The following is a 26,252-nucleotide window of genomic DNA, read 5'->3' as shown; positions in this document are numbered from 1 at the left end:
CACAATACATATTATAAACATTTATCTCATCTCATTTCAATAGAACCTCATTGTAGTGGGAATGATGTTTTTTCACATAAGAAATCTTCATTACATAAGCATAGTAGATTAGTATTTACTTTTTTAAACTTTGCATTTATGTTTTACTAATAGTTAAGTACTTTAGTTTTGATAAAATCTCAACATTCAAAATTAGTGACAGTGATTTCGTTTGATTTTTTGTAAATTTTCTAGTAAAACTTATATTTGTCAATTTACATCTTCCCTGTGGGATCGATATTTGGGGCTTAAATAGAAAGTCATTTATTACTTGACAACGATATGTATACTTCCGTAGAATTTCATTATTAATTACCTATAATTATATATATTTTACACAACTTACTTTTCATATAAGGATCTATTTTTTGGCGTTGTAGTGGTGTCAACTTCATAAATCCTTACATATAAAAATTGGGAAAAAGTTTTTGTCGTCGTTGCTTGGGGACGGTAATAGTTAAATTTAGGCAAATTAAATAGTTTTGATAAATTAGGAAAGTTAGAGATAATATATATATATATATATAACTTATTATATTTAAGAGTATTTTTAAGAATTTTTTTTTTACTAATTATATTTTATATATATATATATATATATATATACACACTATAGAAATATATAAAAATAGAAAAAAATATAAAAAAATCAAAAATCCAAAAAAAGAATTTTACTTTGCTTACTTTATTTGTTTATGCGAAAGATTGGATCTGAAGACTTAGTACCTTACGATTCAGAGTTAGATCGTACTTCGAAAACAAAAAAGAGAAATTAAAAATTTAAAAGAAATGACAAATAACTTAAAAAATCCAATAAATGAGAATCGACAAAGACCTTTAAAAGATTATGTGAATCCGACAGCAAATAAACTTCACTTGACTATTCAAAATCCTGATGTTGTTGCTAATTCATTTGAGCTTAAACCTGCTATTATTCAAATTGTACAAAATAATCAGTTTGGAGGATCGCCTACTGAAGATCCTAACTTACATCTTGCTAGTTTTCTTGAGATTTGTGCTACATTTAAATATGATAGAGTGTCTAATGATGATGTTAGGCTTAAACTTTTTCCTTTTTCATTAAGGGATAAAACCAATATTTGGTTAAACTCATTAACACCTGAATCTATTAGAACTTGGGGAGAACTATCACCAAAATTCTTGGCTAAATATTTTTCACCCTTGAAAAACGCTACAATATTACATCTTTTTGTCAGTTTGAAGGAGAATCGATATATGAACCCTGAGAAAGATTTAAGGATCTCCATAGAAAATAGATTTAAAGATCTTCTTAGAAAATGTCCTTGGTTAATAATTCAAATATGGTTAATAATTCAAATATTTTACAATGGATTAATAGGATCACTAAGATCTATTATAGATGCTGCTGCGGGTGGATCAGTAATGTCAAAACTTTTTGATGAAGTATATTCTTTAATTGAAGAAATGACTACTAATAATTTTCAATGACCATGTGAAAGGGTAAATCCTAAGAGAGTAGTCAGTATTCATGATTCTGATGCAATATCTATTTTAGTATCTCAAATTACTGCTACTTCTAAAAATATTTATCAAATAAGAGTGAACTATTCTCAAATACTCCCAGTATTAGAAGAAAATTCACTAGGATAGATTATTGATACTCAACCATCTTATGAAACTTTAAACGCTATAAATAATCAAAATAACAATCTTTATTCTAACTATTTTAATCCTGGTTGGAAAAATCACCCTAATTTTAGTTGGAATATTTATAATAATTCGGTGAATCCATCCGGAAATCTGAACAATCAGGGAAATCCTAATTTTCGACCTTATTATCCTTCGGGATTTAACTCCAACCCTAACTCACAAGTTAAGGAGAAGAAGTTGACGATGGAAGAAGTAATGTTGAATATGAAAAATCAAATACAGAATTAAGGGGCTGCTATTAGAAAAATTGAAAATCAATTAGGGCATATTGCTATTGCACTTAGTAATAGACATTAGCCATTCTGAAAAAAAAAAAAAGAAAATCCTTGGGGAGAAGCTTAAGGTGATGTTTTAAATAAAAATTGGTGTCAATTCCTTTAAGGTTAAAAAATCAATGGCTTCTCCAACCTCAATTAAAAACTTTGTAGTCATAGAAATGGAAACTAGAATTCAATGTTTTAATTAAATAGATAACTAGATTTAGGGGTGATTTATTTTACATCAGCTGAGCTTCATATAAGTGATTTTGGATGAATATTTAGATTTGAATCCCTACTTTCAAAATGAGGACGTTAGGGATAAACTCTGAAAGTTCACTTCAAAGGAGATACATCTCTACTTCTACTTATGTAAATTCACATTTCACTTAGTATGCATTAAACCTTTAACACTACCTACCACTATATAATTTGTAATGAAGAATTCTTAGATATTGAAATGACTTGAGGGCAAGTAATATTTATGTTTGAGGGATTTTGACGTGCATAGAAAATGTGTTGATTATATGTTTTATTTTGATCATTTTTACGTTAATTTTACACTTTTTTTTGGAAGTTTTTGTGATGTGTTTTGCAAGATTTAAGAAAGTGATAAATTGAAGCTGGAAATACCCAGGAATTTGCAAGTGCTGCACTAGCACTTAGGCATCAAGACTGTGCACTTAGGCGATATGACTGCCAAAAAAGGCATCATTTCCAACATTTTTCATTCTTAAGACAGAACGCATAAAGTAGGGGTCACCGACCAGCGTCTGGACGCCAAATAGAGCTCATAATTCGTGCAAATGATAGAGAAGGTGAAAAGTAGGCTCTACAATAGTAGCACCTAGGAGCTATAGCCTAAGCACCTTGGCACCACATACGGGGCAAATAGGTGCTCGATGCCCTTTGAACTGAAGATTCGTGCCTAACGCCTAGGTGCCATATCCCATCACCCATGTGCTAGTTCATGCATTTTGGTGGTTTTTACAGTTCAGACGTGGTGTTTTGCTAGGAAAATTATGCAAAAACTTTGGGAATGAGGGACTTTTCAATGTTATTTCCATGCATTTTCATAGAGTAGTCAATCTTTAGAGGAGGCCAGTGGTGAGCATTAGAAGGAAGAAGAATCTAAGGCTTTTGAGTGAGTAAAGAGAGTGAATTTGAGTGTTAGTGAGTATTGTATGGTGCTTGCGCAATCTTTTAAGGTAGAATAAGTGAGATAAGTTGTAGTATTTTAGTGTATTCAAAATCACTATCCCTTAAGCTTTTGTGATTTAATGTTTTATTTCAGTAAAATGTTGATTGCATTGTGCACAAGCATGTGTAGTAAATAATTCATTAATTCTCCATTGGATTGGTATCGTAGGGATGATAAGATTGAATTGTTTTGTGTGATTTGTAGTGGAACTTAAATATAATGTTTTGTTAGCCCTGTTAGCATAATTTACATTTATTCTGATCAAGTGAATCGTTAAAACTAATTGTAAACTTTAAGATTCAAAAGAATACTTAGTGAAATGATTAGGTTAAGCTCACAAATTTAGAGGAATAGGGATATTGCCTCCATATTTGTGCAAATTTGCAAGGAAAGTTTAATCTTGGGCTGCGTACTAGATTTAAGATACTAAACTAGTACACTTGCAAATCTTTCTTAGATGCCGAGTGGGTATAAGGAAGAGATTGCACTTGTTTGAATTTACATTTGATTCACAAATTTAATCCTTGATTTATGCAAGGCCAATTCAGGGGAGAATTCTCTTGCACTTGACATCTCTCTCTTAGAACTCTTATCTTTTTTTGCCTAGGTTCTATCACTTTTCAAAAAACTATGGTCGCCACTCTTACTTAAGACAAAATTTCAGACATTCAAGTTACGTTAAGTTTGAAAAGACTAGAAAGTTTTTCATTTTGGGATTTTATTTGCCCCCTGTGGGATTGAGTTACTGAATTCAATTTTGTATACTACTTGTACGACACGTATACTTGTGTTATTCACTAGTGCTTTACCGAAGATAAAAAGCCAAATTTACAAATTGAATTCAAGTTATCCAATCTAAACATGATTTTTCAAATCATTTCTACTCTCCTCGACATCTTGAATGAAAGGGATGTTAAAATTGAGAAACTAATGTAGACCAATTTAAATATGGCTAAAGTTAACCAATTCATTAGTTTAGCTTGAATTGAATTTGGCAAGTCACTAATTATGAACCAACTTAAATAACCAATAGTATAATTCATTAAAGGCCTTTGGCCACACAAACCCAAATTCCATTTAATCACCCAATAATCAACTCTTATTTGATCCTTATATTGGATTACAAAACTAGCTCACTAACTAATATAATCATTTATTGTGCCCAAGAAATTTGCCCCCTGATTAAGGGTTATCGCTAAACTAACTTATCAAAGGTGTACTCACTCTCAAACTTAAACTCCAAAGTTCTTGCTTAGCAATTGACTGCATGACAGACTTATCCCTACAAGGCTCGCTACATCAAGTTTAAATTACATATTATCCATGTAATCATCCTAATTAGTCGATTCAATAATGTGTTGAAATTTATCTTAAACCATAAATAGATGTCATTACACACGAGAATCAAGCAATATTATATTTTCGGTGGTTGACACTATGCACCATTAAAATCAATCGCAAAATCTAGAGTTCTCCCCAAATTTCTTCATTAATTGCCCTTGCAACTTGAGAGAATGGATGAGACATAAGGTGGGTTCGTTTCGGCTGTAGCTGTATGAAATCTCAGTTCAAAAGCTGTTGTTGAAAATATATTGTTCAGAAGCTGATGTTTTAGAAGTTGTTGGTTTGTTCGAAAAACATAATTCTGAAATTGTTGTTTGTGCACTAATGACTATGGTATCCCTCACTATATATTATGTAGATAGCATAAAGACAAAGCAAACTACAGTGAAAATTATTTTAGAAAATTTTGGGCAAGCTATCTTAGTTCAACACCATTATCCTTCATAGCACTCAAACAAATACATTTTTAGCTAGCATCAAAAGATGACACTTCATTCATCTCTCTAATATAATTGTCCAGTAATTTATTCTTTCAAATTTTTCCTCTGTTATATGTTGTAGGTCAAAAGAAAAATTATTCCATATATGCGGTGTCCGATCTCCACCGTTGATCACAGTGTTTAAAAAAAAATTAAAATGGAGCCTACCGAAATACATCTTCGCTGAAACAATGGTGCAGATCGGAAGATGCATGTACCTATGGTATAATTTTTTCCAAAAACTTATAAATGCAACCATAAGCTCTTTCGTCCTCGTCAAATAGCCTATTTATCCCCCACTCTAGTTTATGGGTAAGAAGCAAAGAGCTTAGCAAAGCATCTCAATCAAGGCATACAAACCGCAGTAACAAAACTTTAAATTCAAAGCCACGAAAAAACTAATGATCCCAAATCATCAATCTCTCCGCTGCAACACGTCTATACACATTTCCATTACAAAAATGTTTCTTCCAAACTTTCAGGATTGACACATCAATCTACCATACAATTAAACATATACATCACAATAAACAGCATAAAATGAAAACAAAAGTTTCAGAATTGCAGAAAAGCCTCCATACCGGTGCTCTTTCAGGCGAGACATGAAGAGAAATTCATTGGAATTAATCAATGAATCCCGTTTTCTGAAACACGGTGTTCCGCAGCCGACAAAGATCCCTACCCTTCAGGGTTCTCCCCACTCCCTCAAATACAGAGAAGGTTGTCACGTGCGATCTCGCGACGATCACGTGCGGAGGCAGCATCTCGTCCTCCGCCTCCTCTTCCCCGCCATCATCCACTTGCATCAACGACCCGGAAGGCGTGCGCCGTCCTCTTGGCCATATCGGAACATTCATCGGCGCCGATTGATGAAAACCCTCGCTGAACTCGGCCGGCACCGGCCTTCGTCTAGGCACGTTAACCTTCGATCGGCGGTAATGCATCGTCGGTCTGATATCCTCTGTGAGGGCAACTGCAAGCCCTAATTTCTCCGACGAAAAAGGGCGGATCTGGTGATCGGAGGGGGAGATGAGTGAGAAATCGCTGATGGGGCGGCAGGGAATGGTGGAGGTCGGCGATTCAATTACAGCTGAAGAGAGATCCGCGCAGCTGTCCGGAGACCATACCACATCCCCCTCGTCGAGCTCATAGTGGTTTACGGTGCATGGAGAGGAGTTTGGAGGGTCGGTGAGGTCGAGGAACCGGAAGGAAGAGGTGAAGGGAGAGGTTTGCTTTCGGTAGAGAGATGATGACAAGCTCACCGCAGTGGTTCCCTCCTTCGCCATTGCCGACTCGGTTCTTCTCCTTTCCTGCGCTCCGGCTTAGCTTCAGTCGGCGGTTGTAATATAACCATGACGCGGGTGGTGTAGATTAGCTTATACAATTCACAGGGATCAGGATACCGGGCTTGAGTGGACTGTCAACGGGTCGGATTCCGATCCAACTCAAATTTATTTTGGGTTAAATTCTGGTTAGATCGGTTTCGGGTTTATGGGAAAGTTAATATAATGGGTTTATCATGAGTGTGACTGTTAACGTCCCTATTTATAGTCGAGTTGGAGTCAGCTCGAAAAAAATACGAACCAACATTTTGGCTCATAACTTGACTCATATATTTCGATTTGATTTAAATCCATTCCAATTTTTGAATAAAATTTCTAAATTAATAAACTTCAAAGTCTTAATGTCACTAGAGTTGTTAACTATATGATTTCAAGCCAAGCTGGAGTCAGTTCAAAATTGACTTGAAACAAACTCAATCCAAAATTTTGGCTCATAGTTAGGCTCGTTTATTTTGAGCCAAAATTCCAATCAATTTTCGAGCGACTAATTTGTTGATATTTATAAAATGACTTAATTAGCCAAATATTATCCTTAGTCCTCTAGACATATATGTTGTGAGATATACCAATTGTTGTGGTATATAATATAAATAAAATAGGAGAACAATCAACGACGAAGTGAAAAATAGAACGAGAAAATTTACACTAGAAAGCAGTAACACAACGGAACACACTGATTTACCTGGTTCGACAAACTACCTATGTCCATGGAGTTGCAGAGAATTTTACTATTTGAGAAATTTACACAAATTGATCGTTTCGACTTAAAAGAGGAATCTCTCACTTCGTTGTTCTTTCTTCTTCTTTCTCTACACCGAGATACACCGAAGAAACTCTACACTGAGATGCATCGACGAAATAAAACTTACAAGAGAAATAAACTCAATTTTTCTTCTGTCACAAGCCATCAAGAAGAAGCCAAGGGGGAACAATCTTCTTCTTCTTCTTCTTCTTCTTCTTCTTCTTCTTTCTTCTTCCTTGTGCCAAGCACGCACGCACTGCTTGCACTTCGCTTCCTCTATCTCAAGGAAGCCCTTCTACTGTCCCGTAAAAGTCTGAAGAAGAACACAAAAATCGTGACTTCACTTAATTTGAAAGAGAGCCTCTCTTTTTTAACATGAAACCGGGCGCGGAAACAGGAACATTGGAGGCGAGAGCGATTGGCATGACGTTTCGCGACTGAGGAGCGGGGTGCGACCTTTCACAGGCGTCGGGAGAGGGACGAGATCGGGTTCCACACTAACAAACCTCCCACTTGGAAACTGATACACTGGCTTCAACATCTTCTTCTTCAAACTGATATCCTCCACTAGCGACGTCGACTTTTTCTTCAAACATAAATCCTCCACCTCTGCAACTCAAAACATCTGTCTTCACTCCAAAAGACCAACTGAAGCTGCACACAACTTCAGTTTCTTAAGAGTAACACCCTCAGTCAACATATCAGCAGAGTCCAAATAGTCCTGCACCTCCAAGCTACTTCCTAGATTACTCTTGCCTCTGCTTACAACTCCCACTGCATGAGCAATATTCTGCCTCTGCTGAAAGCTTTTTTCAACAAGTCTAGCCTTGTACCTCTTACTGTCATCATGCTCAGTCTTCATTTGGTACACTCACTTGTTGTGTAATACCTTCTTCCCTGGTGGAAGTTCTGCGAGATCCCACTTGCTCGAACTTTCATCTTGCAAGATTTCTTCATAGTTCTTTGGTTCTCCACCATCTGTCTGTGGAACAATATGAATGAGTGCCCCAGACCCAATCTCTTCTTCACTTCCATCATCAACAGAACTATGAACTGCCAACAATAGTGCATCATGTACTTCTTCAGATACCACAATTGCGCTATTATTCTCCATCTTTTTAGGATTCTTGCAGTTCCTCTTTATATGGTCAGCCTTGCCACAATTCCAGCAGGTTGTCTGCTGACCAGACTTTAATTTTGATCTCCCTTTATTTGAGTTTCTATCATACGATCTCTCTCTGAAATTAATATTTAGTGTTGAACTCGTACTTGAGATCTAGCCAGAATCTTTGCTGCGCACCTCCTCAGCCAAAATCAATTCATGAATACCATCAATTTCTGTTTAGATTTACCTGCAGAATTACTAACTGCTAATTGTCATCCTCATGACTTCCCAACTATTTGACAATGATGCCAACAATATCAGCACACATATCTTATCATCAAAATCAATTTCAACAGATGATAATTGATTTGTAATAGTATTGAAATCATTCAGGTGTTACACAACATAAACAACTTCTGTCATCTTCAAGTTGAATAACTTCTTCATCAAGTACACATTGTTATTCGTCGATGGCTTTTCATACATACCTGATAAAGCTGTCATAAGATCTGCAGCAGTCCTCTCCTTGACTACGTTGTGTGCAACGGACCTCAACAGAATTAATCGAATAACCCCCAAAACCTGTCGATCCAATAGATTCCATTCAGTCTCATTTATTCTTTCGGATCTTTTCCCCAATAAAGGAAGATAAAGCTTCTTCATATAGTGGTAGTCCTCTATCTGCATCCTCTAATAACCAAAATCTGTGCCCTCAAACTTCTCGATCCCTGAAAACTTCACTTCATATGCAGTCATCATTCTTCCTCAGATCTGAACAAAACTCTGAGACGAGTTGTTGTGGTATATATATAGAAATAAAATAGGATAATGATCAACAACGAAGCAAAAAATAGAACGAGAAATTCACACCAGAAAACTTTAAAATAGTGGAACACACAAATTTACGTGGTTTGGCAAATTGCATACGTCCACGGAGTTGCAGAGGATTTTAATACTTGAGAAATTTATACCAGTCGATCGTCTCGACTTACAAGAAGAATCTCACAATTCATTTCTCTCTCTTCTTCTTCTCTCTCTACACTGAGATACACCGAAGAAACTCTACGCCGAGATACACCGAAGAAGATAAATTTATAAGAAAAATAAACCCAATTTCTCTTCTGTCACAAGACACCAAGAAGAAGCCAAGGAAGAACAATCTTATTATTCTTCTTTTTTACCAAACATGCACACACACTGCTTGCACTTCTCTTCCTCTATCCCAAGGAAGCCCTTCCACTGTCCCGTGGAAGCCCGAAGAATAACACAAAAATTGTGACTTCACTTAATCTGAAGGAGAGCCGCTCCTTTTTAACATGAAACTGGGTGGGGGAGCGGTTGAGCATGGCAAAGCGAAGCTTCGCTTTGCGGAAACAGGAACATCAGAGGCGGGAGCGGTTGGCCCAATGTTTCGTGACAAAGGAGCGGGGTCGCGACCTTTCGCGAGAGTCGGGAGCGGATCGAGAGGCTGGACGGGATCAGACTCCAAGCTAAATATATGTCTATCTTGCTGGTCTTATCCTCATCAAGTCTGGGGTCTTGGAAAGATCTTCTTCCAGCCGACTGCTTTGGTAAATAGGGGAGGCTCTCAACATTCTTGTACTTGGTCACCCCTACTTGGCATTCCGAACTTGACTCGTGAGCATATTTGGCTGACTCTTGTATGAGTATCTGATGCTTCGAGCTGACCAAGGCTGGCTTGTACAGCAAAGCGGCTTGAGAGAATGTGGTTGCTTATTTGACTTGCCAATTTCAATTCTACAATACTGTGATGCACATAAGTTACCTAAGAAAATTAAAAAAATGTGTTTGACACCAATGAGCTAGATTGATTCCGCATGGCACATAAGCGGCTAACAAGATTGGCCCTGCACCCCGCCCATCATGCTCGACCAGAAAATCTCAACCTTCTATTTATTTCGAGCCCAGCCCAAAGAAAACGGCACACAAAATATTACCCTTTGGCCCGAATGAATCCCCCTTGTTTCTTATTGGGCGGGCCGAAACGTTGCACGGTTAATTGGGTGGGCCAACACCCAAATTCATTTATTAATTGGGCTACATGGATTGCAGAAACCGATATCGTAAATGACAAAAGATTATTTTATTTTTCCATTGTGATAATATATTTTAATAATTACTTTATAAAATGTTAATTTAACCTCATCACTTGCTTCATAAAGACATAAGAAAATGAAATATTTGTTGTGGTGGACCCATGTAGCTAGAATTTTGAAAATGTGAATGTCCAGCCCAACCGTACATGCCACTTTGGCGTCCATTAATTGAAGTCAATAAAAACATCCTGATTTTAATGAATTTAATTTTAGCCGTTCAAAATAATATTCGAAATGACCGAAAATGACAAAATTATTAGTTGTCCGCACAATAGGAGTGACGATGGGGATCCCGCCCCTCTCTCCTACTATTGTGCAGACGCATCATCCTAATAGTTTTTTCCTGAAAAAGAATCATTTTTTTTAATGCACAACTCGAACTTCATTTGAAATTACTAGGTTGTCTACTGAATTTCTTTTAACAACTGCACCGATTGAACTGGAGTAAACGAGTAGCAATTTGGAAAGGAGAAATTTTGCCGTCTTTGCAACTTCGACAGCATTCTTCTCTCGCTATTTCATCAAACGAAAGTTATTTCAAAGGTCGGTGTTTGCTCCGACTGAACGGGACCTCAACGCCTTCTCAAACAAAGTTTTAGATTTTCATTTACGTTCGAGTCAAGTTTGACCGCTGAATAAAACAAAACTAGCTTAAAATAAACCAAAAGAAAAACGTATATTCCCCACTCGGTTATAAAATTCAGCAATTTGAGTGAACTTGTAACCACAAGCATGAATATTGAAATTTAACAAAAACTCTTGGACATAAATTAAGGAGGAAAATTTCATTTAATTAAGGAGATCTCAGAGGTTCATATTAGTTCAATAATTTAGTTAATTACTTTAACAAAATTATTAGCATTTATATTTGCTTAAAGATGCATTATCAATGTAGTAGGGTCATTAGTTTCTTTTTTACAATTATTATGACATGAAATATGATATACAATCTCAAAAGATGAGAAGTGAATTTTGTTCTAGTATAACTCATGAAAGAAAAATAAAATGCTTTTCTAAATCTAAAGATCTTGTTAAAGGGATGATTTTGATAATCAACACTAGCCGATCGAGAATTCATCTTGATTGATCATTGCATCTTTTGCATGTATTGATAATCTATGAATATTCATTAGGACAATCAAAGAGTATTTTGGCATGGATATCTTGCTAGCTCAAACAAGAAGGAATGTAGATACAACCCTTTGGATATGCTTTGTTTTCTCAACACTCAATATATAGGATTAGAGTTAATCTAATCTTCATTTGTAGAATTTCTTCATGTATGTTAACATGAAGTTGAGAAATCATCAGCTCATATGCATCAGAATGCAGAATTAGTAAAACTTTGATAACTCATAAATCTATAAATGTTGTTATCTCTTATACTGTGTTTTGATCTTTTGTACAATCTCACATAAAAGATTAAAAATCATACAATTTCTATTTTTTGATTTCATGTTCTTATTTGAACGTAAAGTAACTTGTTCACTTGAGAAAAAAATGATAATGAGATGTTAGGACGGGTAATGTAGAAGTTTTAGAAAATAGAAGTGTCAAATTGTTACAATTAGAGAAAAGAGTAGAGGAGATTTAGCAATTTGGCTTGTTCCCAAAAAAATTGTTCAATTAGTGTGTTTCTTGGAAAAATTTCTTTTGGTTGGTCTATACTTTTGAAATGAGCCTATTTAGCCAGGGTTCATTTTCTTTAGAAACATAATTAAAAATAAATTAAAATGGCAACATATTAACCGATATTTGAGATCACCATGAAGGACCTCAAATGCATACAAAATTAAGCTATAAATCCATCTATCTTGGAGATTTACATTTTATAATCCAACCAATAAAAATGTGGACAAGAAAATCATACAATATTATAGATTTATGCTTAACTATGATAGCCTACTCATTGTCAGTAGATTAATGGAGTTTCTCCATAGTAAGGATACACACACACACACACACACACATCTTCTTGAGTCAAACTCTCAATCCTTCTGGTGAGCACTTCTTTCAGAAAAGAGAGAAAGGGGGGAGAGAGAGAGAGAGAGAGAGAGACCCCATGGGTGGGAGGATGCATCTACCACTTTGTTTCATCCAGCCATTCAAGAGAGAGAGAGAGAGAGAGAGTGTGTGTGTGTATGGAGGGAGCAAGAGAATGAGAGAGAGAGAGACCCCATGGGTGGGAGGATGCACCTATTACTTTGTTTCATCCAGCCAAAAGAATAGCTGCATTCACATAAAAATAATGCCAAGGCCACATGCAGCTGTCACATGAGAACGGGTAAATTTAGAATTCAAATATAATCTATAATGACTATTGTTTACATAAATCAAAGAAAAACATTTCTAATAAAAATCGCCATTACTGTGCAATTCCTGTAGGATTTTGCATGCATGGCTCTATAAAAGATATTTACAATCACAAAACAGGGGCAAAGTTGATCATGTGTGGTTCCTGGCAAGTTTAACTCCATCACCCAACGACAACGCAGCGGATACCTTCTTCAAAGCATAAAAAATCAAATATATAATACAAAACATAAAAAATTTCTGGGATGAGAACAACCGCAGATTTATCCTCATTCCATGCCCTCTCATGAAGCTGACCAGTGAATGACCGAACATCCCAAGCCAAGAAGCAACTAGATTTACAAGCATGGTTGCAAGTTCCATGGGTCCACCCTCAAATCTCCAATCACCATTCGCGGGCTCCACATAGGTTGGCCGGCATGACTCCCCGTTGCTCTCAACACGGTCGAAGCCTAGAGACTCATTTAACCAATCAGAAAATCTGATCAATAGCCTTGCGAGCCATGCGACTTCTGTATCTGAGATTGGTCGATGCATCCAGTCACCCTTGTATTTGACATCAGCCCATTTGCCTGTTCCGAAACCGGGATGCTTGGGAGCAAACACATCTTTTCGACCGTGACAAGGGCTGGGGAGATCTTCAATTGAGTTTTGTAAATGGGGTTGGGGGGCCAATGCAACATCAAAAAGAAACTTCATTTGGGATTTGATTGACTCCAAGGCTTGACGACTTTGCACGTTTTCACCTGACAACAAATGAATCTCATGCTCTGCTCGGAGGACAAACAACTGGAGGAAGAAAAAAAAATAAACAAATTTAGAATGTTTTCTATTTGGTGTCCGAAAGCAACTTAAAAAAACAACTTTATCCAATTAAGTGGGATCGGATACATGAATCATTTTTCTCCATTCTATCTTATTGAGTGTCATATTTTCATTTAACTCTAATAAATTAAGATATTTTTTATATAACATGCCTAAATCTTTTTAGGTCTATCTCTACATTTTTTAACATAAGCCAAATCTAAAACATCTACTCTCCTAACATGGTCATCAGATGATCAACATTTAATGTCACCAAACCATTCAAGGCAACTCTCTCTAATCCGGTTTGCCATTGGAGCTACTCCAACATTTTCACATATATATTTGTTTCGCATTTTGTCTGTGTAAAGGCACTCATTCACCTGAGCATTCTCATCTCAGCAACAGCTAAATTTTATGCTTCTTCTTTACAGGCCAACAATCGGTGCCACAAAACATTGCAAGTCCCACCACCATCTTATAAAATTTTCTTTAAATCTACTCGTACTTTTCTATCACAATATAAGTCCAATGCATTTCTCCACTTCAACCATCCAACTTGAATTCTACTAATAACATCTCCCTCAATATCACCGTCACTTTGAAAAAAAAAATTTGAAGACGCTCCTTGTAAAACTTTTTTGCACGTTATATCTGCTGGACACATTTCAACTGACACTCAAAAGTATGAGAACAATGGTTTATAATATTTAATTTCAAAGGTCTGTAAGCAAAAAGATTTTGCTCCTACTATAATTGTGAGGCAGTGATATCTTTATCTGTATTAAAAAATATTTACATATGATACATGCCATGCTCTATACTTATCATAAATTGTTGCATCTTGTGTAACTAGCACGCCAGTGTTTTTGTATCACCTTCACCCGTATTTGTGCATTAGGATACTACTGATATAAGACATACCTGAAGTAACTTAGGAGCCCCGTCTTCCCCGTCTTTAAAAAGCCTGAGATCTTGGTTCCAGTTTTCATGCAAGAATGCTCCATCGGTGCCAGTTTCACATAGACCGTCCTCCCAATCCTGAACAAAAAAGGAAGGTGCAAAGTAGCTCAGCATACATTTTAAAGCATCATAGTACCAAAAACTAGAAAGAAAAAGATGTGCTTAGCCATTGATAAGAAAGTCTTGCACCGAGCAGAAGCTCAATCATTGTTCTAATGATGACTGGCTACAGATCATACATTCCTAGTTTCTTAATAAAAAGAAATAGGTGGATGGTCACTTACCTCCAGCTGCTGGCGAATTGATGGAATGTATTTATCCACATTAAAGTGCGAATAGATCCCTGATTTCTTTGATTGATATGCAGTGTGAACATTTCGAAGAAGGTTTGTTAGCTCCTTGGATGAAGTCAAAATGTTTAAAACCTGCAAAGTAGACCAACATTAGAAGTACTTAGCATTTCAGTTGTGTTTGCAATTTATGTAATTAGAAATGCAGACAAATTGGACGGCCATTGAATATTCTATAGATGGTAAATTCATTGTATCTTAACCAAACAATAATAAAGAGCGATTTCTAGAGAACAAAATCAAGATGCTCGCAGAAATAAATTTCACATTATCAATAGCCATATCCCAATTAATTGGAGTCAACATTATGAGTAGTCGTTATTATTTGTAGACGTCAAGTGATCTCTAAGGTTTTAAACATCTTCATAAATCATTTCAGTCAACTCATCTTAAAAGATGCCACAACAGATTAGCCAATAATATAATTATTCTTTAATCCATATTCTCCATTTTATCACACCTCTAGCTTAATATTCTTATTTCACTTACGCTCAACTTAGAAATCAATGAATTTTTCCTAGCCCGACATGTATTGCTGGCCTAATTGTGGTTTAGAAATTTCCATTTAAGCATCAATAATATCTTCTTAAGACAATTTTTCAGGCACTTTTCTATTTTAACCATTCACTCCCAATTCTAGAATTTATATCCTTAACTATATCTCCACTTTTTTAAATAATAGATTAACATCTAAGTACTCTATTATCTCCTAATAATATTAAATGATAACTATTAACATCACACTAACTAAAACTACAAATCTTATTCTAGTAATTCTAAATTATCTATCTTTAAAAGTTTCTTTTATTTATCTAATGTTTCATGCCATCAACAAAAGCAATTTTTAAACTTTAATAACATGAAAAAAGAAAAAGATGCCAATCAACAATGACATCACATTGAGCGACATTTCTCTTCTCCTCCTCTTAAAAGGCTATATAAGAAATTTCTCTCTAAGTCGTAAATTGAAATTCAATAACATGCATCAATTGCACCATCTAAGAGAGTTTACCCTAACAAATGTGTCAAATAGTGAGGGATAAGCAAAGTTGAGATAAAGTGACCAAAGATTCTAATGAAGTATGCCAATGATAAAATAAAAAATGATAATAAAGTCTCATACAGTCAAACCCAATTGCTTGAATAGGTTTCATAAAAATATGATTAGAATAGAGGAGAATTTAGGGACCTTCATTAATAAGATGGGCCAAGAACATATCGAATGTTCTTTACTAGCTTGTGGATATGAACATTCAAATAGCAGAAGTCAAGGGTTAGAAATTTTGGAGGACAATAGTATAAGAATTAGTTCGAAAACTAAAACAAGCCATAAATTCATAGCTGATGGCTGGAATTATCATTTAGGGCCTGTTTGATTTTTTTAAAATGAAATGCAATATAATATATTACAGAGTACTATGATTATGATGCATTTGAAATGCTTTGGAGTTGTTTGATTCATAATAAAATAAATTTAGGATTTTTTTTTGTTTGAAGTATATTAAAAATAATGTATTTTAAAATATATTTTTTATCCAGCAATAGCACGAGGGGAGAATGGGGGGTCGGCAGACTGTCGGCGCCCGCAGACGGCCAATAGCGTGCGGCTATGGCGATGGGAGGCTAGCAACGGCTGGCAGCTTGCCGATAGTGAGAGCAATAATTCAAATTCGTCCAAATCCGCCGCCGAATTCTAAATTCAGCCAAAATGAACTACGATGTAAACTTCGAATTTATTCATACTTTGCATTGCATTCGTAATTCTTCATAGCAAACACATAACTTTATCAAATCCCTACAAAAGAAGTACAGTACATAACAAATTCACTCAACCAAACGGCCCCTTAAGCAGTAAGGAACGAGCAAGTTGGTACAAGTCAAATAATTTACAAGGAAAAATCATTAAAAGAACCAGATCAAGCGTTCTCTAAGAAACGTAAAAAATATATATATGCTTCTTTACGAAACCAAGGAAATCAGATACAATAAAAATTAAGACAGAAACTGAGACAACTTAGGTAAAGAAGGAAAACATGATAACTTTAGGCCAGCTAAACCTTTGTAAAGCAAATATAAAGTTTTAATTATTTTAACTCAGAGGGAATATTGCTAATTAAAGAAATTATAGCTAATAATTGAAATGCAAAATATGAGAGTTGAATCGTTCAGCTGAGTCAGCATGGCTACCATGAGAAGAGAGAAAAAATCCTGTTGTATCCATTAAAAATAAGTGCAAATGTAATATTCAGAGGATGACAGAATTTGTTGAAATCAACAAATTAATAAAAAGTGAGAGCCAATCCATATCACTCAACAAGAAAAAAAAAAAATTATAATTAATAATAATGGAACGTAATCTAACATGATGAGAGCATAACTACTTTACTGTGCAAATTACAGTAAATAAGTATTTAGGATTTTGAGAACCATATTGTCAGATAAATATAAAATACTAAAATTAACAACAAACATGCTTTATGGAACTAATTGACAAGTAAAAAAAAGCAGTAAGCCGGTTTATTTATGATGCATCATATACATTCATATTTGTCAGAGCACGCATCTTAATATGTTTTCACGAAACAAAATAACAAAGAGAAATAAACTAAGCAGCAGTAATTGCTTAAAAAATTACAAAGAATGCACATACAAAAAAAACTTCAATGTTGAGAACACCAAAAAAATCAATAAAAGTAAAAAAAATCAACAACATCAACAATAAGCCTTTATACCACTAAGTGGGGTCAGCAACATAAATCCTTTGTCTCCATTGCGTACATTGAGTGTCATATTTTCATTTAATTTTAATTACAATAACAACAAAGCCTTAATCCCACTACGTGGGATCGGTTACATGAATCATTTTTCTCCATTGCGTCCTATTTAGTGTCATTTTTTCATTTAGTTCTAGTAAATTAAGATCATTTTTAAAACAATAAGCCCAAGTCTTCCTAGGTCTACCTCTGTCTTTCTTAACACAAGTGAATCTAAAACATCTATTCTCCTAATCGGATCACCAGATGGTCGACGTTTAATGTGACCAAACCATCTAAGACGACTTTCTCTAATTTGTCCGTCACAGGAGCTACACCAACCCTATCACGAATATATTCATTTCGCATTTTGTCTCTAAGTGCAAAGCCACTCATCGACCTAATCATTCTCATCTCGGCAACACTTAACCTGTTATTATGCGTCTCTTTTAAAGACCAACATTCAGCGCCATAGAGCATTGCAGGTCTCACCGCCGTCTTATAAAATTTTCCTTTCAGTCTAAGCGGTACTTTTCTATCACACAAAATGCCTTAAGCATTTCTCCACTTCAACCAACCAACTTGAATTCTACTATTAACATCCCCATCTATATCACCATAGCTTTGAACAAAGGACCCAAGATATCTAAATCGTTCACACCTTTTAATAATTTGATCACCCAAAGTCACACTTTTGTCACTAGAATTATTACTATTAAAATTACATTCCATGTATTCAGTTTTAGTTCTACTTAAACGAAGGCCTTTAGACTCCAATGTAGACCTCCATAATTCAAGTTTTTGTTGGGCTTTTTTAAAGCAAAAAGATATGGGCTTAAAGTCGATCCCTGATGTAAACCAACAGAAATAGGAAAATATTTTGTCAATCCTCCTTCAGTTTGAACACAAGTAACAGCTCTAGTATACATATCTTTAATGACTTGAATATAAGTCATATCAACACATTTCTTCTCGAGAACTCTCCAAAGGATATCTCTTGGAACCTTATCGTAAGCTTTTTCTAAATCAATAAAAATCAAATGTAGATTCTCCTTATTATCTCTGAACTTCTCCATCAAACCTCTCAATAAATGTATAGCTTCCATAGTAGACCTGCCCGACATAAATCCAAATTGATTATTTTTCATACAATTTGCCCAAGTCTTTTTAGGTGTACCTCTGTCTTTCTTAACATAGGTCTAATCTAAAGCATCTATTCTCCTAAAAGGATCATCAGATTGTCGGCATTTAATGTGACCAAAACATCTAAGATGACTTCCTCTAATCTTGTTTGTCACTGAAGCTACACCAACCAAATCATGGATATATTCATTTCACATTTTGTATCTAAGTGTCAATCTACTCATTCACCTAAGTATTCTCATCTTAGCAGCACTTAACTTTGTTTATGCTTCTCTTTTAAAGGCCAACATTTTGCGCCATAGAGCATTGCACGTCTCACCACTTTCTTATAAAATTTTGCTTTAAGTATGAGCGGTACTTTTCTATCACACAATAGGCCCGATGCATTCCTCCTCTTCAACCAACCAACCAACTTGAATTCTACTAATAACATCCCCATCTATATCATCATTGCTCTAAACAATAGACCCAAGCTATATAAAACGATCACACATTTTAATGATTTGATCACCTATAATTACAACCTTGTCAATAGAGCGACCACTACTAAAATTACATTCCATGTATTCAGTTTTAGATCTACTCAAACGTAAGTTTTTAGACTCCAATGTAGACCTCCATAATTCAAGTTTTTTTCTAGAACCCTTTCTCTAGACTTATCCACAAGAATATCTTCAGCAAAAAGCATACACCAAGGTACATCCTCCTATAAATGTCCAGCAAGAGCATCCATAACAAAAAGATATAGGCTTAAAGCTGATCTCGAAGTAATCCAACTGAAATAGGAAAATACTTAGTCAATCCTCCTTCTGTTTGAACACAAATAATAGCTCTATTATACATATCTTTAATAACTTTAATATAAGTCATATCAACACCTTTCTTCTTTAAAACTCCCCAAATGACTTCTCTTGGAACCTTATTGTAAGCTTTTTCTAAATCAATAAAATTCGTATGTAGATCCTGCTTATTCTCTATGTACATTCCATCAAACCTCTCAATAAATGTATAGCTTACATAGTAGACTTGGCCAACATAAATCCAAACTGATTATGAGAAATACTTGTATCAAGTCTTAACCTATGCTAAATTATCATCTCCCATAATTTTAAAGTATGACACATCAACTTAATTCCTCTATATTCGAGACTCTTGTGCATCCCCTTTATTCTTCAAATGGGAACAAAAATATTATTCCTCCATTCCTTGGGCATCTTTATAATTTTTAAAATAATATTAAAGAGTTTAGTACGCTAAGAAGCTTCCAAATCTCCCAAATATTTTCATGCTTCAATTGGGATATCATAAGGTCTTACTGATTTTTTACCATTTATTTTTTTTAAAGCCTCCTCAACTTCTTTTTTACTAATGCAACAGTAAAATAAAATGTAATTTTTATTAGTAATCTTATTAAAATCACTAAGGTTAATTGCATTTTCAGAAAATTGATTGAAAAGTTTATTAAAATAGTCCACCCACCTATGTTGAATATTTTCCTCTAGGAAAAACACTTTTTCATTTTTATCTTTAATAATTAATACACTTTACTTGCATTAAATCTTTGATTTTATTTTTCTTTGTTTGGCAAGTTTATAAATTTAAAAAAGTAACAATTTGTTAACTTTAATGTTTTCCCACCAATCAGCATAAGTTTGGATTCAGAAAAAGACTCACCATTATGAAACCTCCCAAATTTCTCACACTTCCTAACTTCAATCCAGATATCGATTGCTGAATTTGGAATTTTTAGAACCTATATTTCCTTATTGGACAGATCGTTTGCCCTGAGAGCGTTGGGAAACCTGAATCCTTCTGAATTTCTCCTCTTCTAAAAGTTTCTCTGCTTCTGGGTAGCTGTTAAATCCAACTCAATCCTCCTGACCCTCTCTACAAAAATAGAATAATCACCAATCCCAAAAAAAATCAATCGTTGTCAAATCATATCCTTCAGTCGATGTCAAAAAACTTGTGGCACTTTTTCTCTGCATTTTGAATCAACTGGGATGCTACTTTGAAAGCATAATGAATTCAACTTTATATTGCATAATATATTGATCTATATGCACTTGTCTAATAAATTTATCCTACATTTTCCATCTAGCTAAAAGTGGTAAGAACAAGTCTCTCAAAATATTCACAAACTTGTTCTACTGTATCATGTAGCTGGCTCAACCCCTAAATTTCTCCTGCAACTATCCTCGCCACTATCTCTCTATTCTTCCCTCTAAGACAAAAATGACAAGTGCGACACTTCTCTCTGGTAGATAAGATAACCCAACGAGAATCTTTTCCACTTTTAGCAGCCAGTTCTCAACATCCACTGGGTTTCATCCTTCAAAAAAGAAAGGTGATCTTATATCCTTAAATAAATTCAAAGACTTGTCCATCTGGCCTCCCCCCACTAAAACTGGTCTGAGTCTGAGAGTTCTTAATCATCTAAGTCACTGCAGCCATCATCTCAGAAAAATAAATGTGTTCATTAAAATATTTGGAGGTGTGACAATTTCTACCACATTATCTGTAACTTCTTGCCCTTGATTTTTCATTTTTCTGAAATAACATAAGAAAATTTATAATTAGATAAAATTTAACCATTCATTAATCTTATTTATGAATTAATTTAATAAAGTTAATAACATTTTTTTATAATGATCCAACATAATTTCTTTAATATCACTCTTGTCACGACTCAGTTTGATAGCTTAGAATTAACCAAGTCATGGTCAGACGATATAAACATTTCATTTACTTTCCACAAATTTTCATAACTTCCAATTTATAAAAGAGGCACCAAGAAACCACAAAATACACTAAATGTAATTTTATAAAAGGAAGCCTCCCATGCACGTAAGTCCTGACTTCTTTCATTCCTCCTCTTTCTTCTTCTTCCCTCTTCCTTCTCCTCTACCGATTGGCTAAGGCACGCACAAAGATCCCTTCTCATAGTCGCCAACACTCTCTCTCTCTCTCTCTCTCTCTCTCTCTCTCTCACACACACACACACACACAAACACATACACATACTATCTCGATTCTTCCGCGATTGTACAACAAGTGAGCCTCCTTAAGTGAAACTGTCAAGACGGTCATTCGATCCCGCCGATACGATTTCTTTTTTATTATTAAAATTTCAGTTATTATATATACATATCTTATATAAACATTTCCTATTGACTCAAATTATATTCATGCATATCAGAGAAATCCCAAAATCAATTTTGAGTTTACCGTGGAACTAGAAATATAGTCAACCAAAATTGCGAATAATTTAAGCAATTTCCAGTTTTGAGCTTTTTATAAGACTTGGAATGACAATAGAACCTCTCCATAATGACCATTAAAAATTGTATATTGTCTACAGTGTACACAAATCAACCAAACTCGAGTCATAGCAAGCTTGAGGTTAGCATGCATATCACATGATAGGCTCGAACTCAAGCTCTCGAGCTTGAATCATTGAGTCAATTGAAAGCTCATGCACGACTTATGAGCTTGAGTTCCTCCTCCAAGTTTGTGAAATCCTCAAAAAAGAAGAGAGAAAGTTGCTACAGAAGCTAGCTGGGAAGGGCACTAATGTAGGAATTCACAATTAAAGCTTGTTAGAGAATACATTGGGAGTGCAAAAATTGAAATGTGGGCTCCTAATAAAGGTATCCACAGTGAGATAGGATGAAATTCATAGTGAGAGCTCTCGAGAAGGCATTTGTGGTGAGATGGTGAAGTCACAACAAAAGCTCATTGGAGATAGCATCAAAGGACCAACAATGTTTGAAGAAGAAAATAAATTTGTGAGACTTGCGAGCTTAAAATCCATCTCAGTCTAACTTAAAGTAGGGAGAAAAAAGACTTATGATTGACCAATTTAATCCAATCAAGTAAACTCACAAACTAACAAAAAAAGCCTCATCAAGCTCTAAATCAAGTTCACAGCCCAATAAACTCAACTAAAGAGCTCATTAATGTGTTGAATTTGAGCCGACCTGATTCACTTACACACCTACTCTACACCTCTAAACAATTTTTAAAATGCACAACTTGCCGATGCATGGAAAACAATTAAGAAGACAGTTCCATGTACAATAAAAATTCTTTAAAACGAGTGTTCCATGTGCATTAACCAAATGAAACTAGAACAAAAATTATGCGTAATATTTAAAGCCACAACTTCCCAAATATATCAACCATAAAATGCTGGCAAAAGAACTAAATTAAAATCTCATTACTCTTTGAAATGGTTGCAGAGAATGTAAACAGTTTTTGGTTTAGGAAAACAGCGCATGATAGGCTTCTTGTAAAAAATATTTCACAGGCAAAATACGATAAAGCAAGAAAGCTAAAAATTAAATTGAAGCAAAAATTCAAACAAAAATTGAGTGTAGGACAAACCTTCAACACCATGCCAACTACTGTCTCAACATCTGCATGAAGAAACTTGTGTGCAAAACCAAGAAAATGCACAACTAATGAGCTGTAGAAAAGATAATTAGAAGCCACATAACCCTCCCAAAGGGGTGTGTACAAACCTAATGGATGGCAACTTGCATTTTCTCCAATGATTTTCCCCTGAATCGGTTCCTTTTTTGAGCTCTCCAGTTTGTACACAGTTGGTGGCTCAAACTCAACAAAATCTTCAGGATTAGTTCTCCAAGGAACCATGTACGATACCCATATATAGAAAACCTGAGTCACATTCTTCATAGATGCACCAATGGGGCAGAAAAGGAATGTCCTCAAGAGAAACCTGTACAATGGCCTCTGTACCGCTGAGTTCCAGGAACAAACTGTGCTCTCTAAAGAAACCATGGACCTCGTGGAAGAAGTACCAATCGACCCCAGAACTTTCGAACTACCTTCAGCACCAACAACTAAACAAGAGCTAAAATACTTTACAAACAACTTCACCATTTCACCCAATCCAGCAGTCGGAGGTGTCTCCACTATTAATGCTCGATGCCGAAATGAGATGCCAAAAGACCGGCAAACATTCAAAGCAAGAGGTGAAAAATCGTTGTCCACTAGCCAAAAATGAATCAATGCATAGACCAGGAACTCAGCCTGCTCAAATAATGAAATATCGCAGCTCGAAGAATAATGCAGAAGCGAGCTGCGGTATGGCTGATGAGAACCCAATCCACACTTCGGCACAAAGGCACACATATACGAATAAAAAAGTCGGAGGTATAAACTAACTTCAGTCTTATGACCAGACCTCCTGCTGGCATAGACAAGAACCGGCAGAGAAGAAGTCCAGCTCTCCAACCTCGACTTCCGCCTGCTCTTCGGTGCTAAAATATCATCCGAACCTTTACTACTCCCCCTACACACGGGATAGTACGCAAACCAAAATATATAGTACTCGAAAGCATTAAGCTGGAGCTGGAAAGCGCCCTGGATTGGATCCTCCTTGACCCTCCCTCTAAATAGAGGACACAAATCAGAGAGGATCGATGAATGGCGCTCGCTCTGCAGCGCGTACCTCATCCACTCCGGCAGCCGCTCCGCCGGGAATACGTACTTTACGAGGCCAAGACGATCGGCAGAGGAGATAGCCGAAAAGAGAGGTCCCTGCGGGGAAAGCAACGCGAAAAGGCGGACGGCTAGGTCAAGATTAAGATGGGCTTGGTCAATCCAAGCGGTGGAGGATGAGGTGGAGCGCATCGTGTTTATAGAAGATTCGTCGAAGCCGAAGAGTCGGCAGATGAGTGCAGGGAACGCGATGGAAAAGAAGGAACGTGACTGATCGGGGGAGAGCTTGCAGAGGATGGACTCCACGGCGGTGATCACGGTAGCGATGGCTGGAGGGGAGGAGGCTGTGAGGATGGAAGATGCGAGGTCCTGGGCTCGGGTGTGAGCATCCATGGAGTATGGTCGTGGAATCATCGAATTCGACAAGGAGAGGCGGCGTCTTCTCAGCTTCTTGCCTTTGCTGCGGCGAGGGATGGTGTGAAGTCGGAAGGAGATTTGAAAATTTTTATATGGGTGGGGGGGAAGAAGCCAGGGAGGATCAGTGCAGCCTATCGGGTTGGACGAAGATCTGGCCGAGAGAAAGAGACCGGGTCTTTGCTTTGAGATTCGAGCTTTAAAAGAGATCAACATACAACGCTACCGTAGCACGTATCATATTCGGATCTGATGCACTAAAATTAGGGTTGCATCCTCAACGGCGGACACGCAGCGGCCATGCTTATATTTTAAATAGCAATTGGATACAATAATACAATTTATGAAACATAGAAATAAATGCTATCATCAGCTTCTCATCTGATTGGTTACGGGTCTTCTCCACTCTTTTTTTTTATTATTCATATTTCTTGCTTTCTTTTTCATGTGTTCATAAATTTTATACTTGCATATGACGGACGAGTCGAGCTTGAGCGAGCCCAAACTTATCTCGTGTTCTGCTCATTAAAAAATACTATTATTCATGTTTGGATCTTCCATGTATCTAGAACAAAAAATTTGTTTATATTCGGCTCGTTTTCTTAACGAGTTAAACACGAGTTATTCGCAAACGAACCGTTTTGACAGCCTAGCCATGCAGTTGTGGGAATGGGCGAGCTTTAAATGCTATTATTTATATTAAAATAATTTAAAAAGAATTTAATATATTTTTACTTTATTTTTTTGATTGACTATAAATTTTTGTAGTCTTGTTGTCAATTAAATTATTCAAAAATAATGCTCATCAATTATATATGTAATTTATATATTTTGAGCAAAAACGAGTGTGTTTGGCTCATTTGTTTGCAAACAAATCAAACACGAGCTACTCAATAAGTCGAACATAAGCTGTTCACGAACAAGAAGCCCTTTTGACGGCCTTACCTATGAGATTCTTTTGTAATCCTTTTACTTTTTATATGAAATTGCTCGGCGTGGCTCAATTTTTAAATAAAAAATAATAATTCTATCTTCAAAAAAAAAGTTTTCTTTTTTACGAGAAAAAAATAACATTTTTTTCATTTTACTCCTATAATTTAAAATGACATTCATAAGAGTAAAATTGTCACCCATCGGGTCCGAAAACGATGCAGGGCATTATGAAATAAAATGAACATACTTTATATTTTCAAAGAAAGACTTGCATAAAAAAATGGAAAAGTAAATTTTATTAATACTGAAAAGTTCACTAATGCAATTGAACTCAAAACAGAAAATTAACTGAATAAAAACATAAGTGATAACATAAAACAACTACACAAACACCACAATAAAATATAATAACTAGAGCAAATACTGAAACAAAAACCAGAATAAAAAATCTAAAACTAAAAAGCCTGCTCCGGTGAAGACGGTCCTACTAGTGGCTGAATATAACATGTTATGCAAAATATCAATGAGTGAGTTTGACCAACAAACTCAGTAAATAACAATTATCTATTAAAAAATAATCAATAAGAGAAATTGAGCATACAGTATGGACAACAAATAAGGATAATCATATGTGCATATTGTAAGGCAACAAGAGTGACAAACATCAAGTGCGCATAACAAGAGAATGCATGCAATGGTTTCTAATCAAGTTTCTTATTATAAAATTTTCATTTATATTTATATATAGTTGCGTTTAACAAAAACCCAAAAACAGAGAAGATCATACCAATCCA

General features: G+C 35.6%; 2 protein-coding genes across 2 annotated transcripts in view; both read right to left on the bottom strand.

Moving 5' to 3' along the window:
* The window catches only part of LOC110027921, a 13,632-nt gene extending 7,282 nt beyond the window's left edge, over window positions 1–6,350 (bottom strand). The window contains exon 1 of the mRNA XM_020729569.1: window positions 5,594–6,350. Within this exon, the coding sequence (XP_020585228.1) occupies window positions 5,636–6,298 (663 nt within the window). The 5' untranslated portion in view covers window positions 6,299–6,350 and the 3' untranslated portion in view covers window positions 5,594–5,635. The remainder of the gene's footprint in view (window positions 1–5,593) is intronic.
* Window positions 6,351–12,603: 6,253 nt separating this feature from the next.
* LOC110027916 lies at window positions 12,604–24,741 on the bottom strand. Its single transcript, XM_020729562.1, has 4 exons — window positions 23,032–24,741; window positions 14,684–14,824; window positions 14,361–14,477; window positions 12,604–13,421 (listed from the first exon to the last, which is right to left on the bottom strand). The coding sequence occupies exons 1-4, from the start codon at window positions 24,739–24,741 to the stop codon at window positions 12,765–12,767; spliced, it is 2,625 nt and encodes an 874-aa protein (XP_020585221.1). The 3' UTR covers window positions 12,604–12,764.
* Between the last annotated feature and the right edge of the window lie 1,511 nt (window positions 24,742–26,252).

This window comes from Phalaenopsis equestris, unplaced genomic scaffold (genome assembly GCF_001263595.1).
Source record: "Phalaenopsis equestris unplaced genomic scaffold, ASM126359v1 Scaffold000468, whole genome shotgun sequence".
Taxonomy (NCBI): domain Eukaryota; kingdom Viridiplantae; phylum Streptophyta; class Magnoliopsida; order Asparagales; family Orchidaceae; genus Phalaenopsis; species Phalaenopsis equestris.
This window is presented reverse-complemented; position numbering and strand designations above follow the sequence as displayed.